The sequence below is a fragment of the Centroberyx gerrardi genome, chromosome 12 (assembly GCF_048128805.1).
Source record: "Centroberyx gerrardi isolate f3 chromosome 12, fCenGer3.hap1.cur.20231027, whole genome shotgun sequence".
NCBI lineage: Eukaryota > Metazoa > Chordata > Actinopteri > Beryciformes > Berycidae > Centroberyx > Centroberyx gerrardi.
Genome location: NC_136008.1, coordinates 15,548,627 through 15,565,219, shown reverse-complemented (window position 1 = coordinate 15,565,219; position 16,593 = coordinate 15,548,627). Strand labels below are relative to the sequence as shown.

The 16,593-nt window shown below is 45.2% G+C and overlaps 1 protein-coding gene across 1 annotated transcript in view; it reads right to left on the bottom strand.

The window, feature by feature from the left end:
* kif13a (kinesin family member 13A) overlaps positions 1-16,593 on the bottom strand; it is a 40,720-nt gene that overhangs the window by 1,821 nt on the left and 22,306 nt on the right. The window contains 25 exon segments of the mRNA XM_078287107.1: positions 322-1,534; positions 3,741-3,892; positions 4,022-4,112; positions 4,623-4,673; positions 4,790-4,867; positions 5,252-5,404; positions 5,838-5,930; positions 6,020-6,196; positions 7,129-7,253; positions 7,341-7,396; positions 7,492-7,618; positions 7,774-7,873; positions 8,881-8,913; positions 9,684-9,830; positions 10,042-10,174; positions 10,392-10,543; positions 10,701-10,874; positions 10,971-11,135; positions 11,491-11,631; positions 11,879-12,052; positions 12,289-12,451; positions 14,205-14,424; positions 14,911-15,086; positions 15,187-15,273; positions 15,560-15,690. Coding sequence (XP_078143233.1) covers positions 322-1,534; positions 3,741-3,892; positions 4,022-4,112; positions 4,623-4,673; positions 4,790-4,867; positions 5,252-5,404; positions 5,838-5,930; positions 6,020-6,196; positions 7,129-7,253; positions 7,341-7,396; positions 7,492-7,618; positions 7,774-7,873; positions 8,881-8,913; positions 9,684-9,830; positions 10,042-10,174; positions 10,392-10,543; positions 10,701-10,874; positions 10,971-11,135; positions 11,491-11,631; positions 11,879-12,052; positions 12,289-12,451; positions 14,205-14,424; positions 14,911-15,086; positions 15,187-15,273; positions 15,560-15,690 — 4,312 coding nt within the window.

Sequence of the window (16,593 nt, the reverse complement as noted above, 5' to 3'; positions counted from 1 at the left end):
TAGTTACACAAATATGTGCTCGTGCATGTGCACCTCACATGTATATTGTATATTTCAAAATGTAATTTTATACTCTATACTTCACCATCCCCTTGTATTAAGTCTCTGTTCATTGTATGTCTATGTGTATTTTGCGTATTTGTATGTTTTTTTAAATTGAAAAACATTGAAAACAAAAGCAAAACAACACAAAAACCTCCCAAAAGTACACCAAGATAACAAACAAAGTAAACAAAATAACATAAATAACATTATCTATATAAAATATATTATATAATATAAAATTACATTTTAGATAACAAAACCTTTACAGTGACTTACCCACTGCCAGATCCAGCTGCACACCAACCCAGATCCCCTTCGCAAACTCCACCCCTCCAACATAGTGGACTGTTCCTCTCCTCTTCCCCACCCAGACCTGCTCTCCAGGAGCCATCCAGTCAGGAAGCTGGGCTACAGGCGAGCTCTCATCCCCGCTGGAGTCCCCTGAGGGCTCAGCACTGCTAGGGTTTGGGCTGGGACAGGGACTCCCATGGGGCAGATCTCCCTGGGCCGGCTCCTGGATAGGAGGTTCTCCTCCTCCTCCTCGCTGGGCCGGGGAAGGGGCAGAGGCTGGGGCTGGGGCAGAGGCTGTGACTGGGCATGAGGCTGGAGTTGATCCTGGTGCAGAGTGTATGGTTAAGGCTGCGGCCGGAGCTGGGACTTGGTCCGGGGCAGAGACTGGGGTGCAAACTAGAGTTGTGTTTGAGTCTTTACTGTTGTGACATTTGCATATAGGGGTTGGGGCATTTTCAGGGATAGATGTGTTGATGACAACAGAGACATCAGAGATCTGTTGATTGCCAGTGCCATGTGTTTCTACATTATCGCCTTCCTTAAACTGGCCAGTAGGCAAATCTAAATCTTCCTCCTGCCACCCACCTGCAAAGTGAACTAAATCCCCCTCTCCGATACCATCATCAGCCCCTTTAAAGTCAGTGAACTCCTGGCTGGCACTGAGAACACAGTTGTGTGGCACAGGGGATGTTTTAGGAATACTGACAGGCAAGGAGGCTGAGGGGATGAGCAAGTCCTGGCCCCCACACATGGAGAGAGGAGGCTGCTGGGTGTCGCTCCCTGCAGAAACACTTTTGGTTGGGGTGCAGCCTCTTCCAGTGGGACAGCAGAGGGGATCATAGGGGTCTCTGGTGGTGCAGCTGAGATGGTCGGAGCTCTCGCTGGCACTGAAAGGCATGTCGGACAGCGTGGCACTGGAGGCGCTGTGTGAGAAGTAGCCACTAGTGCAGCTGCTGGCCGTGGGGCTGCGAGACACCTCTCTCTCTCCCCCTCCCCCTCCCCCTCCACCTCCGCCACACCGGCCTCCCTTCAAGTCAGAGCGAGTGGCAAGAAGCCCCTCCTGAGTCTCCAGAGTGGCATTGTAGATCTCAAAGTTAGCAAAGTCCTCTGGGATGTAAGGCTGGAAGCTGTTGTGGTCCTGAGGGCCCCGGTCCAGATTCAAGGTCAGGTCTACGTCCGTCTCCTCATCCTCAGAGTCCTGCTGATCAAACCAACACCAGCAGGACACAAGACAAAATCCACCAGGCACAATGTCAGCTATAGCATATATGAAGCATAGCCTATATCATCTGTATTGTAAAAGATTGACTGAAGACAATGAAAAATGGTGTAGGATGTGGTGATGGAATATGGACAGAATGTATGAATTTATGTTACTCACTCATAATGTGGAACAGTTTTCTCTGTTTGCATGTGGTCAACTTTATGCTGTTTTATTCACTGTGCTTTTAGGTGTTTGTTTATTGAGCCATCAGCTGGTGCAGCTCAACAGTATGTGTAATCCTTATAGCAAAGTGTCGCAGTGTGTGTGTGTGTGTGTGTGTGTACACTTTCAACATTTCATGGCAGGGTATGATACTTACACCAGTGTGTGCGTGTGTATGCAGAACATAGAGCAGTGTGTGGCAGTGTGTGTGTGTGGGACACAGCAGCGTGTGGCTTGTGCGTGACAATTAAAAGAGTATGTATGTGCATCTATGTGTGATGGAGCAATGTGTTGCAGTTTGCGTAGCCCTTATATTAGCGTGTGGCGATGTGTGTGAGACCTAGAGCAGTGTGTGCTGGCGTGTGTAACACTTACAGCAGTGTGTGGCAGTGTGTGGCTGAGCTGTCTGCTGGTGGGGGTGGAGGTGGGGGTGGAAGTGGAGGTGGAAGGCTTGCAGTGGCCCTCGCTGCCTGCCCTGGGCCGGCGCCAGGGGCAGGGAGGGGGGAGCAGTGCAGGGCTGTCCACACATGAGCGCATGCTCTGCAGATGGGTCAGAACAACAGCACACACTTCACACACACAAAGCATGCATGGAGCTGGGCAGGCCAGTTTTACAGTTAGTAGCATGCAGTATAATATTTAATGAAAACCAGTGCTTGAAGTGTTTTAAGTTTTGCCCGTATGAGTACCGGTACTTTTTAATGCGTACGGTCACTTCTCATTACCTTTGTGCGTGCATAAAGTTTGTACTCCCTTGAGCCTCTTTTTCTCATTCTCACACACTGTTGTAGTCCATAGCAAATGTGAGTCACGCTCTTGCTATCATGTAATCTCATATAAAAGACTTCTTTACCCAGACTGCAACATGTTACGTACTACAGCGGTCCCCCCAAAGCATATAGAGGGGCAATTAATAGATAAATAAAGGAAAAATGAAATAAAGAAAGAAAGAAAAACAAAAAGTATAAAAAAGGTGAACATTAGAATATGAAAAAAATAATGCAAGTGCATTATTCTCATATTCTCTCTCTCTCTGTGTTTGATTTGAATTCCTATAAAACTCAAGTTACTCTACCAAGCGTATAAAACAGTTTACGAACTTGGCAACTTTATTTTCCCAACTGTATCCCACAGTGAGGCTTTGGGCCATGCATATTTTTGTTATTGGAATGTTGTTAACAACTGCTATTTGACATCCATGTCCTTTTTATTACAGGAAAAATATGTGTGAACATCAACAAGGCCTATTGGTAGTATCTTTTGTATAATATATGGCAATACCAAGCTTAATACCCAAGAGTTTGCCCTTGCACCCACTGAAAGGCTGATTTGTAGAGTCCTTGCACCTTTTTTAGTCCACTTCAAGCACTGATGAAAACCAATATGCAAGTTAGTTTAAATGGTTGGAAGAGCCACAAACTACCAACTATCTGATACACTGAAGAGTCCAATCATCACCAACAACAGTGTAAGACATACGACTTTGACACTGCTTTATCTGTATTATCTATATCTGCTTTATCTGTAATGTCTGAGACGTTTGGAGGTATCTCAGCACCAAATATGTCGAGTTAGCTGTTGTGGCTATCCCTGGTTGAAGTCATGCTCCTGTGAGTCATGCCGGTCCAGTGCGATACAGTGTAACATCAACACTGCGGATGGTACCATATCATGGGGTATGGGGTTTTGTTTTTCAGTCACACAACAATAAAGCCATTATCATCAGTAATCATCAGGCAGCTTTAGAGGATGAGTAATTTTTGACAAGAAGTACTGAGATCACGTTGTGGAAAACAAGGAATGCAATTTGACACGAAAAATGACAGATGTGGGAAAATGTAAGAAATGGGGTTTGGAAGAGGCATGAAGGAAGAGACAAGGAAACAAGGGAATGAAGAAACAAAGAAACAGGGAAGGGACTGAAACTGGGGACGATTCCCTCCCTCCAGACTGAGAGAGAACGTGTCTTCCTCCTTACCTCTTGTCCCAGCAGCGGCCGGGCCTCCAGAACCTTCTTGGCCTTGTTCTCCTCTTTGACGGGCAGCAGCGACTTGAGGAACTTAGGTGGCTGGGGGGAGAGGACCTTGAATGGGCTGGAGTTGAAAAACGTAGGACTCTCTGGTACCAGGCCTGTGTGGGAACATGCAGAGGTAATCCAGTCACAACGCAGAAACACCAAGAATGTTCCTCACTATAAGGAAATCGAGATACAGTCTATTAGCGATACGTCATATATGCATGTGTTTTTATGCAGTTTACCTTGGTTCTCCTTGTTTTTGATGGGTGTGCTGCAAAGGGAGCCATCCTGGAGATTGCAGCTGGAGCTGTCCACTTGAGAATCACAATGGTCCTAGACAGTAAAACACAGGTTATGTTGCTGTAGCCAAGTATCATGACGTTAAAGGTAAATTTGTAGTTAGTCTCTCTTACACTGTATATAATTTATTTTTAACCATCTGTAGGGTCAGAATCCCAAGAGGAGTCCCCTGGTATAAAAATGGGAGTTCCCAGAGAAATTCCTTACCAAAAAATAAACATGGTTTATATTTTGAAAGAAACAATTATGGCCAATGGCTTTTGGCTACACAGAGGCCCCTTGGAAAGCTACAAAGTTTGACAAGGCTATTCATAGTCAAGGCTATTCATATTCATTGGCCAGCTCACAAGAACAACTTGATTTATCTTCCCTTTGCACTTTGTCACACATTTGTTTTCAATTTTCATGCATTTCAAATCTTGGGATCACAGGATATTTCTAACTTCAAAATGTGGTCAGCAGCAAAACCCCCTGGTGTAATGACTTGAACTAGTTAAGTGCTGTCTAACATGACCAAAAAACACTTAAAAAAGAGTGACCTACCTTACAGTCTTCATCCTCACAGCCAGTTAGGTCTGTTTTACTACATGAAGACTGGAGAACAACAAACCAGATGTTATTATCAACGTCACAAATTGTATTATTTTATGGTCATTCACCAATTATTTCCTTGTGGTTCAGTAGGCAGTGCAGAGTGCTCTGTTTCTTACATGCTGAACGTTGGGTGTGCTGATACTCCTTCTCAGGTGTCTCCCCTTGGCAGAGAGCGCCTCCTTCACAGTCACAGCCTGCAGAGATGAATACAAAAGACAATTCAATCAGGTGCAGCTTTATATATCACAACTACGGGGTAAATCATAAAAAAAGCTGCAACTAACAAAGCAACACTTGAACTGAGTTGTATATTTTAATATAAAGGGAAACCAAACACAGAGACTACTTTTCAGGTTGGACTGACATCTACTGGTTAAAAAGCAATCTGCTGTTGGCTGATCTTGGTTGCAATTGGCTGATCCATGACAAAACATGACAAAACAAGTAATGTACATCACAGGTAACCAACATTGCAATTGCAATAGCATGCTTTTAACCAGTAGATGTCAATCCAATCTGAAAAGTAGTCTCCATGTTTGGTTTCCCTTCAATGGCTGCAATGGCAATGTATACAATACCTGTCGCAGCCTCTCTAGACTGAGGATGCTCTCCACTTCCAAAACTCCTCGTGTGTATTTCTCTATGTAGGTTTCTCCATCCTGAGTCTCCTCGATGTCCCCGCGGGCAGCCATGAGGGCCAGAGTTTCCCTCTCCTCTGGCTCTTCTGAGGCCTGTGGAGGGAGGTGGAGAGACAGAGAGGGCTGCTGAGGAAATCCTCCAAACTGATTATTTGCAACACAACTGAAAAGTTTTTTTGTTTTTGATTTAAGTGTCGTGCACCATTTAAGGGCCCAGCCCACATGGGCTTTCAAGACGCTACAGGACATCATAAGTCCAACATGGCGACCCATACAATCAACAAACCAAGCTTGATTACAATATTTACACATAATTAAAGGTACAGAATACTTTGCCTTCTTTTCCACGCACTCTTTAGAAGTTTGGCCAAAATAAAGACCGCTTTTTTGAAAAGCCATCTTAACATATTACACCTTCACAAGACCAGAACAAATCAGAATTTTTTTCTTGCATTTTTTCAAACAAAGAATTCCTTAGTGATATAATACTATACTTTTAAACATAACCAGCAGCCCAGTATTGTACCTTTGGTATGTTGGAAACGATCTCGTAAGTCACGCCACAGGAGTAAAGCGTGTTCTTTAAGGACATTCTTCTCTTGAGGCTCTGAGTGAAGCTCTGTATAAAAAAAGTAAAAAAAACAGGTAGATGATTAAAACATGAACATCCTCTGCTGTGGGATGAAAGCTGAACCTTCTGGTATTAACCTGTTTGTTGTAGATGTTGACAGCGATCCTCTTGCGGACCACCAGCTCCATGGAGGCAGGGTGGCTGAGCTGCACCGTGGCTTTGATGATCAGGTAGATGCGCTCGTTGGGAGACGTGATCCGGTTGAGGTGCACAGAGTCGTGGATGGACGAGTCCCAGGAGCACACAGCTGACACCTGGTGAAGGAGAAACGTGTTTGATTGATGTGACTCCATAGACGCCTACAGATGGAGAATCTGTGCCAATAGGCTGTGATTGCACATTTAGAGATATGGATTAGATGTAGTGGAATGAAACTACATCACTTGGAATGAGGGAAAATGGGAGGGACTAAAGTTATCCTGTCTGTGTGGTTCTCAGGGAGCAGTACTGAGAACAATGATTTTTATTAGTAAAACCGATTCATTTTGGCACAAGGCCTTTGTCAGTGTTTGTAAAACAGCTGATACAAAAGCATATATAAACACAAAAACACTAAAAACAACCACTACAATAAGAAACAAAGGAATTAATATCCATATAGATGCATCCATCCAATAGATTATGTACACATCACTGAGCTGTAGAGAAGCAGAGGATGCGGTCATGTCACATGACAAACCAGTAATTAGACAACTCTAATAATCAGAAACAGGTTTGGGGCGCACTGATAACTTCAAGCAAGATGGCTAAGTTAACACTGGGTTGGCTCCAATTGGCAGGTATCACCCAGTATGCCCTGTCCCTTGTATAGGTATAGTGTCATGAAAAACCTTCCCAAGGGAATAGCTTTCAGCACTGAGAACACAAATGTTAGAGCTTTGTGAAGCACACCCATCTGCTATCTACAAGTTTCAGCAGCTTGGCAAAAATTCCCTACTCTCACTTCAAAGGTCTCTACTGACTGATTAGAGCTCAGCCAGTGGCTCTCTTACCTATTCATACAGCTTTACTGAGCCATAGAGAAGCAGAGGATGTGGTCATGTGGAAAAACTACAAAGCCGACATCTCCAAAAACAGGAGATGTGTGCACTGATATGTCCAAACAAGTTATGCCAGAATACCATTTCTACCTGTGTAGTTGCCTTTATGGCCACACGGGGGCAGTAAAGTCAAAGCCATGGCTTACCTCCTCATCACTGTGCCGGATGATGGGCAGATAGAAGAACTGGCTTCCATGCTCCTTGGGCAGGATAGAGTTAACCCCTGCAGCGTGGGGGCCGGTCAACTGCTCATTCGCTGTCAGATTATCCGCTGGCGGCACAGCCAAAAGACAGTTAGTTAGTGTTTACAAGGGAACCTGTGAAATGTCATTGGCTGTAATGGATGTTCCTGCCTCACCATTCAAGTCCAGGAAGAGTACAGGGATGTGAGCTTCCATTCCAGCAGGGGGGGTCCTACAGTCAGTTGAACATGAGGTTAAAGATTAATGAAGGCAAGGGGTTCCAAATAAAGCCAGTGTGACGTGTGTATGGGAGTGTGTGTTTTTTACCAGTGTGCAGGAGCTCCAGGTATGCCGCTGCCAGGTGCAGGGACGAGCACGGCGTTTCTCTCTTCAGTCAGGCCGACCCACTGCTCCACCAGCCGAGCTTCACGCTCAATATCCTCCTCTGACTTCTCTGGATACATACAGAAAGGAGGAGAGGGGTTAAAACAGAGCGGGCAGAAGATAATCTTGAAAAAGAGGAAGAAGGGAGTAATAACAGGGATGGATTTGGTGGCAGACAACACAGCAACCGCCCTAAAATCCTACAACGCGTGCTCCAGTACTCACCTTGTTTGTTGATGATTTTCTTGATCTGTTCGTCAAGGTACTCCCTACGTTTGATCAGGGCCTCTGACCAGCGCTCCCGCACACAGTTGAGGTCCTCCTCCTGCGACCAGAGAGACACCAGAATCAGTATCAGCTGGCTCAGTGAGGCAGAGGATCTGTCGCAGGGCACAGCAAAGCTTAACCAGGGGAAGGAGAGGGTGCACAGGGCTGCCCCGTCTGAAGGAGTACCAGATCTGCTCCTGAGTCCTCTATTAATACAGTAACTGCTAATGTACTGGAAAAGCCGAGTCAAAGCTAATCCTGATAAAAGTTCCCAAACCAAAGGTGTTTAAAAATCAAAGCCTCCAGGTCTTTATTGTCGGCTGGGAAAAAGATTATGGTGGGATTATTATAAAAACTATAAAAACCCCTCACCAGCCTAGACCACACACATACAAACCTCCCCAACCCATCTGCAAATCACACACATTCACACACCCATGCATGCACACACACACTTGCATGCACACACAGACACGTCCTCACATGCAGTCACAGTCACACAGAATCCTACCTGAATGCATGGCAGATCAATCTCTGAGGGATTCCCCTCTGCAGCTTCCAGAGTACCCAACAGACCTCAAAGCCAACCAAATTTCTGATGCCAACAGACTTCCACCATGCAAAGTACTGTAAGTCATGCAGCCATGCAATGCCCATGTGATTAAGTGAGGCATATTGCTCCTGTAGCTCTTCATTAGCGACAAGCAAACAGTAGCGTTAGTGTGCGCAACCTGAGGGAAAGGCGAGAGCGCGGGACAAGGTCCCAGGCAGGCAGACCGCTGGCTGGGAGCTCAGACATGGGTGGTACTGTACTGTGTGTAGAGGGCTGCCAAAGAATGGTTGGCGTGATTGATAATTACAGTGTCAGAAATCGTCCACATGTGCAGCTAGTGTTTAATAAAGCACTCCTTTAGTTGGGAGAGGCACAGCCCTCTGCTTCCTGCCTCCCACCCCATGTCCTCAGCGACGGCCCTAGTCTGCAAACACATGATCAGCGGTTGGTTTCCATCATGCCTCAGAGTGAACTATAGGGGGAGCGGCAGCAGTAGCAGACTGAGATGGTACCTGATAACTATCCATATCGTCTTCCTCCTCTCTCTGGCAGGAGAGAACACACTCAGTCAAATGTGGGGAACCAGAAAAAGCCAAACCAGAACAGCTCATAGTATTCACTGCTATTATGCTACTGCTATTCACTGCTGTCTGGTAAAACCCATTGATGTGAAAGTTCAACCTAAGTTATTGTTTAAAATCTGTGCTCGAAGTCTTTAAGAATTTAAATCTTAGGCTACACATTAAGTTGTTCTTTTGAGTATTTACAATGTATGACAATTATAATCAGCCCCAGAGGGGTTTTCCAATTATTACAAAAGTGGAAACAGTCTTCAGCTGCTATCTAGAATTTATCAATGCAGTTACATTCTGTGTACATCAGGGCGCATCGATCCATTTTAAAAGAAATAACAGAGCTAACAGAGCACTAATATGAGCCTGTACATTCCTAGTCCTCCTTTAGAGTCACTGCCAGCTACACAGATGAACTAGTCATGGCACAAAACCCAAGAAAGACTGAACATATTTTTGCTGATTCTCCTGTGTGAAATGCAGCACACATTGTACATCACTCACATGAAATACACACACTGTTCTAGAAAGCAGGATCAATTAAGTACATATAAAATCACCTTACTAAAATCATCTTACTGATGTCTTATAGGATATATAAGTGATATAAGATGATATAGAGGTTTGTAGTCTAAGTTGTGCGTGTGTGTGTGTGTGTGTGTGTGTGTGACTGTGTGTGCACGCACGTATGTGTGTGTGTGTGTGTGTGTATACAAAAATGAGTGTGTGAGTTTTCCACTGACCTGGTAGCTGTCGAGGGGTCTCTGTAGCTTGGTGGAGCGAGCAGACACACAGCCAATAGACACAGACAGCACAGCCTCTACCAGCAGAGGCAGAGTGCCTGAGTGTTGGACTGGCTTCACACACACCTGCAGCCTCCGGGAGTGACCCTGCTTGGACAAATACCCACAACTTAACTTTAATGTGCAGCTTCCACCGGTGTCTCAGACACAAAACACTCCACTTTCAAGCTAGTACAGCTACATGGTTGTTTCATAATAACAGGAAGGAGATAATTCAGTTATTATCCTTGTAATTATCCATTTGGACTAGCACAGCCAGTCTGGCCTAAAAGGTACGTCTTCATAGTTTTTCTCTGACCTGTCGGAGTTGGAAGACTCCGCCTGTGCTGATGTCCTTTCCAGGATGCAGCTCCACAGCTGAGTACTCTCCCTGCTCGTTCAGCTCCTGGATGGAGGCCCACAGCTCGATCCCGCGAGACACCTCACTCCACCTTGGATGCACAACGGCCAAGAGTGTTTGAGGTGTGAAATGTGTGTTTGTGTACATCTATGCATAAGATTGAGTGCAACATATATTATGTGCTGTCATGTATGGTTGTTGATGTTTTTGATATTCTTTTATGCTCTTTGTGCAAAGCAAATTCCCCGAGGGGCAATAAAGGTTTCATTCATTCATTCATTCATTCATTCAACATGTGGTACACATACCTATCTCGGAGCGTCCGGGTCTTGGCCTGCAGAGCATCTACCTCCCAGAGTGAACGTCCATTCCCAGCACAGCGATGACCCCACACCTCTATGGCCAACGCCCCGTCTGATATAAACTCCAAGAACTCATCTGTCACATGCACCACATACTCCTGCACAAAGACAGAGTTGGTGTATTGGAGTAGATTTGAGAGTAAAAGTCACCGACAAACATTCTTGGGAGTTATTGCCCCAGAACTTAGAGGCATTAGCAAGCCTCTCATTCTGTGCACCTCTCCCAGAAACAGCAGGCAGCACCTCTTCCCTTACCTTGCAGTGTTCAAACTGGACAGTGAACTGGGCGTCGGGGCTCCGAGAGGAAGGGGCGTCGGGGCTGACCATGGGAGGAGCCACAGTGGGCTCAGCGTGCTCCCAGAAGGTGTACTGACAGAAGACGAAGTTGGACAGGTTGAGCGGCAGCCCTGTGGCCTCCCTGATCCGCACCTGCAGCAAAGAGACAAGTGCACAGGATGGAACTGAGCCATTTTAAAATGTGTATCTGTCTATCTTGATCAGAATCCACCGTGAGGTCTCTTATACCCTGCAGGTAAGCCTCTTGGCCATGTGGACGATCTCCCCGTTGGTGTCCATGACCTCGTAGCAGCTGCTCTCACTGGAGTTCTCTGACGAGTCGTCTCCACCGGCCAGGCGCTCCGGCACCGCTCCACTGATCCGCATCAGCTCAATGTGCAACCTGCCTGCGACCTGTTGGATGCACAAAGAGCAGGGGGACGGCGTCACCTCAATTTCAGCATGTGCTCCAAATATTCTTTGATATGTAAAGATGCGGTCTACTACCCATAGTTTAAGTTTCCATGTGCCCTGCATATCTTAAAGCGTATTGTATTTTAAAACCTTTGCCTAACAATTGCCAATATTTTTAAGGATTTAACCATCTGTATTTTACAATTACTGAGTGATGAATTTCAAGTAGAGCATTTTTCATTTTCTAAAAATTGTTATTTTTGGAAACTCACATGAACATAAACAAACACTGCACCTTAATAGCAAGGAAGTAATTTATCCCTTTATTAATCTATTTATGTTGGTGTGCCCTTACCTCTCCCTGTTGGCTAATGATGGGGACAGCATACTGCAGTTTGACATCATGGAAAAGGCACTCCAGAAATATGTTGGCCACTCCTATCAGGTTGTGGTTCTCCTGCGCCTCATAGAACGGGTCAGTGTGCTTGTTGTTCACCTTGTAACACTGATAAAACAAGACGGGATTGGACACAATAATCCAAATTAAACATCTTTACATAAATGATTAACTCCTTGGAGATTAAATATTACCTTACTCCTTCTTCTGATCTGTCTATTACACAAAAACATAAACTCGACTAACTGTCGGCACCCACGGAGACTTCTTTCCCATAGCTACTCCCTCTGAGAAATCTCCACAACCATTTCCTACTTCAAGCATTCCTTTTTTCTTACATTTCCACTCATTTCCTTTCCCCTATCCTGTTTCTCACCATGTCCTCTGTGCCCTCCTTCCAGTCTCTGTAGTGGTCTCTCATGTCCACCAGTTTGTTCTCCAGCTTCTCGATGGTCCACACCTGGGTCCCCTTCCCTTTCCTCCGCACCTGAATGGCTGGCTCGCTCACTATGGCTCCACGCTATAAAAATGCAAAAAAATACTTCCTTGCTGTTTGAAAGTCACCTTTCAGTGGACATAAACATCATAGAATACCCGTCCCAAAGGCTTAAACATATGACAATAAAATCAGTAACAAACATTTTTATTGTACGAGAGCCTAGCTATATATAACACAATGCCCTAGACCATAGCTAGAAATTTGTACTGCATTATAAAACTAATAAAATGTGGTTACTGGGAATTCAGAGGTCTGACCTTGCGGTTAGCGCTGAGATTGGCTGCAGGGATCTGAAGGGTGACCTGATAGTCGGTGAGTTTGTTCATCTCCTCTGCCAAAAAGTTGGCTTCTCGCACCAAGGTGTTGGCTTTCACTACCTGCTCCCTGAGCCGAGAGAGGCTCTGCCGAAACAGCTCATCCCTGACACACACACACACACACACACACACAAAACAACAAAACACAGAGACCATTCACTCATGAAAATGTCTTAAAGGCTTTATCCTGTCTCTCTATCTCTTATGTGCACTCAGTATCGACTTTATTAGCTACACCTCCCCATTTACAGCTGGCGCCTCCAGACAGTGAGTCACATATAAATAAAGCATAAGTATAAAGCATGCAGACAGGGTCGAGAGGCTGACTCGCTCTTCAACTAAACGTTAGATGTGTGATTTAAAGTCACACTGAAATGAAAAACGACTTTTTAGCTCATTCTAACTATCATACCATACACCTATTTGACAATTTCTGCCAAAAAAATGACAAAAATTGTATTTTATTGTACTTTTATATCCAAATCTTCCTGAGAAACTGAGCATCTTTAATGGTGACATCATCATGTACCAGGAGGCATATATAAAAATAACAACCAATAAAACTTGGTTTTTCAACAATCCTGCCCCCCCACCCTTCCCATCACATAAAACTGCCTTTCCCTCCCTAACTGATAACCCATTGGTTTACACATTTGAATGATAACTCCCTGCATTATGTCCGGCCCCAATTTTCTGTTTCAACAGCAAATACATGACATTAAGGAAGCTTTAACTGAGTTTGAACATGGTATTATTGTTGATGCTACAAGCGTAGATTCCTGCCTCTCTGATATAGCCGTCATCCGGGGATAGCAAAAACCATCAGCAAAAACATCTTGTTGATGAGACAGGTCGGAGTAGAATGGCAAAACCCATTCAAGCTAACAGGCTGGCAACAGGTATACAGCAGCTCAGTGCTACAGTGGAGTGCAGAGGGACATTTCAGAATGCACAACTCATCAAACCTTGAAGCGAATGGGCTTCAGCAGCAGAAGACCATGCTGGGTTCCCCTCCTGTCGGTCAAGAACAAGTAGATGAGGCTACAGTAGGCGCCTGATCACCAAAACTGGACTGAATCCATGGAGCCACCCTGCCTGGTGTCAACAGTACAGGCAGGTTGTAGTGGTGTGATAGTGTGGGATGTTTTCTTGGCACACATTTGGCCCCTTGGTAACAATTGTACATTGTTTGAACGCCACACTGTACCTAAAAATTGTTACTGACCAAGTGCATCTCTTCATGGCCACAGTCGACCCTTTTTCAAATGGATACTTCAAGCAGATGCCAGCGTTTCAATATTCTTCCAGGAACATGACAGTGAGTTTAGTTTACTCCAGTGGCCTACATCGTCTCCAGATCTCAACCCCATAGAGCAGCTTTGAGGTGAGGTGGAGCAGCATGTTCATAGCATAATGCACCACTGAAAAATCTGCAGGAACAGCTTGACGCCATTGAGTCAGCATGAAACAAGATCCCTGTGAAATGTTTCCAGCACCTTATTGAATCCATGCCTTGAAGAATTTAGGATGTTCTGGAGGCAAAAGATAGGTGTGCCTAATATAGTGGATACTGAGTGTATTTCAGATGGATTTCTGCTTAAAGCAGCATACTCAGTAAATCTCTTCTGATATAACACATGAAATGTAAAATGAATTGATATATGATGACAATAATGACATAAAAATGATATACTTGAGTTTGAAAATGATAGATTTGAGCTTGAAAAATAACATTTTTTGCTGCTTTAGTCCTGAGCCAGAGCTCCCTGCAGTGTGTTTGAACATTTTTGTATGCGCACATATTTGTGTGTGTGTATGCTTGTGTGTAGATGTGTGTGTGTGTGTGCACTCCTCACCTCTCCTCTGTCCACAGTCGCAGCTTGCTGTGGGGTGTGTGCGTCGGGAACGTAAGGCGGTCGCTGCTGCTACGGTGGTGTTGTAGTGTTTTCTCGGGGGACAGCTGTTGCCGTAGCGACTCCAGCTCTCGTTCATACATCATCCTCTGCTCCTCCAGAGCCGTCCGCTTCTCTTCCAGGTACTGCTTCTCCAGCACCTGGACCACATTCTGCATGGGGTCTACAGACATGGGACATACACATTTTACATCTAAAATAAAATCTAAAATCTAAAATACAGTTCAATATTTTATTATACACAACTTGAATGAGCATCACTGGACGGAGTTGCCCCAGTAAAGGCATAGCAGATACTCTGACGCCTCCTATCATGAGAACAGGACATGACTGAAGAGTTAGAGGGTTTAAACACATATACACACACACACATACAGTATGCATACACACATATGATTAGACGGCTTTGATCATGTGACACAAGCCCTATATTGCTCCGTGACCTATGGTAATAGCTGAGCACAAACAGAGAGCAGAGCTTTAATATTGTTTCACTGGTGTCAGTAGTTTTTATACAAAGACATAGGGTCAGAGTAGACAGAGGTTTGGAAACCAAAGTGAGTTTGTATCCAAGTATCTGGACATACCCAGCTGCGGGCTGAAAGAAAGAAGCTTGTAGATTGCAGAAAGTAGATTATCCTAATCATACCATTGTTCCCCAGAGTCTTCATTATGACCTCCATCTGGGCAAACTCGTAGCTGTAGTCCTGCTCAGAGGAGGCCTCGCTGGCCGTCTCCACATCTGCCTCCACAAAGCTCTCTCTGGGAGAGGCTCTCTCTAGCTCCTTCAAACGGTCCCGCCGCTTCCGCTGAGGCAGATTGATCCTACAGCACAGGACTTACGGTTAACTAATTTTTCTAAAAAGGTTCTTTATCTAAGACTGTTCAAATCTTTGAATGGGCCACACTACGAAAGGACTTGTACCTGAAGAAGTGGTTGTTGCCCCATAAGATGCGGTCTCCATGCCACAGGTGGACCAAGGAATCGATCATTGTTCCGTTCACACAGGTTCTATAGGAAACATAGAATTCAATTTCTCTTATTGTATATACAGAACATGTCAGAGGGCATTATAATCTTCAACTTTATACAAGGAAAACTCTAATTGAGTAGCATCAGTCTGTTTAGAGTGGGAGTGAGACATGGCTCTGATATCAAAGCGAGGAGCTCAGATCATAGATGCCTGGACCATGAGGTCATGTGAAACACTGAGGTCCAGTCATCCATGAAGGGGTGTGTGTGTGTGTCTGTGGTGTGTGTGTGTGTGTGTGTGTGTGTGTCTTGTATAGTAGCTCACCTGGCATTCTCTATGGGCATGAGGGTGACATCACCATCGGGGCAGAGCTCCAGCACACAGTGCTCCGGCTGGATTCCTATCCCAAAGAGCTGGATGTCCTGAGACGTGTCTGCACCCACACGGGTGTGCTCCTACACACAGGTGGAGGACAGATTAAGTAGAGTTATAATGACAGACCTGAAAATAATTAAACTAAATGTTTGTGCAATACCCTATTCCAACTCATTAGTAATAACCAAAAGAGCTGCAAACTGTTAAATCAATTTGCACAAAAATATAACTGAGGAACTCTTTCATTTGGCAATGTCAAGAGCAAAACAAATCAAAGCAAAACAAAGGCTAAGTGAAGAAACCGGTGTCTCTCTCATTACAAAGTGGGCGTAGTTAAACAAACATCCCAACTTCCAGAGGATGTCCTTCCCTGCAGCTAAATCACCCACTTCACATTACCATAGTCATTCCACACTGATATGCCAGGCTGGCCGGCAGAACCCAGACAAAGGCCTGTTGTTCTGCGTGCCGCGGAGGCTTCGCTCTCACATGCCTCGCCTTGCTCTCTGCTCTTATGGGTCCAACTGGCTGGTCGGTTGTCCCAGTTCAGAGCTTTGCTGAGCCTCATGCTGGGCTCTGCTCTGCTCTCACAGTGTCATCCTGAGAGGGACTGGAATGCTGCAGCATACGTGTTATGTTCCAGGGCCGCAGCCGACGGTAAATATTACAGCTGCGGTACAGAGGCAGCGGGTGTGAGGTGTTTTTAACAAGAGTGAGTGAGTGAGTGAGTGAGTGAGTGAGTGAGCGAGTGAGCGAGTGAGCGAGTGAGAAAACGAGCAGCAGTCTGAAGACGGTGAATCCCGCGGCAGGTAGCTCGCCTAGCTGCCCAGAGGCACTGGAGGTTGAACAAGGTTTTACTTTGCATAAGTGATTTCTGCCTTCTCTCTAATTATAGTATTCTCAGTGGAACTGGAGTGCTCCGGGCATGTGTACCTGCTAATCCTCACACTGAGAGAGAAAGAGAGAAAGAAACAGAGCTGTTT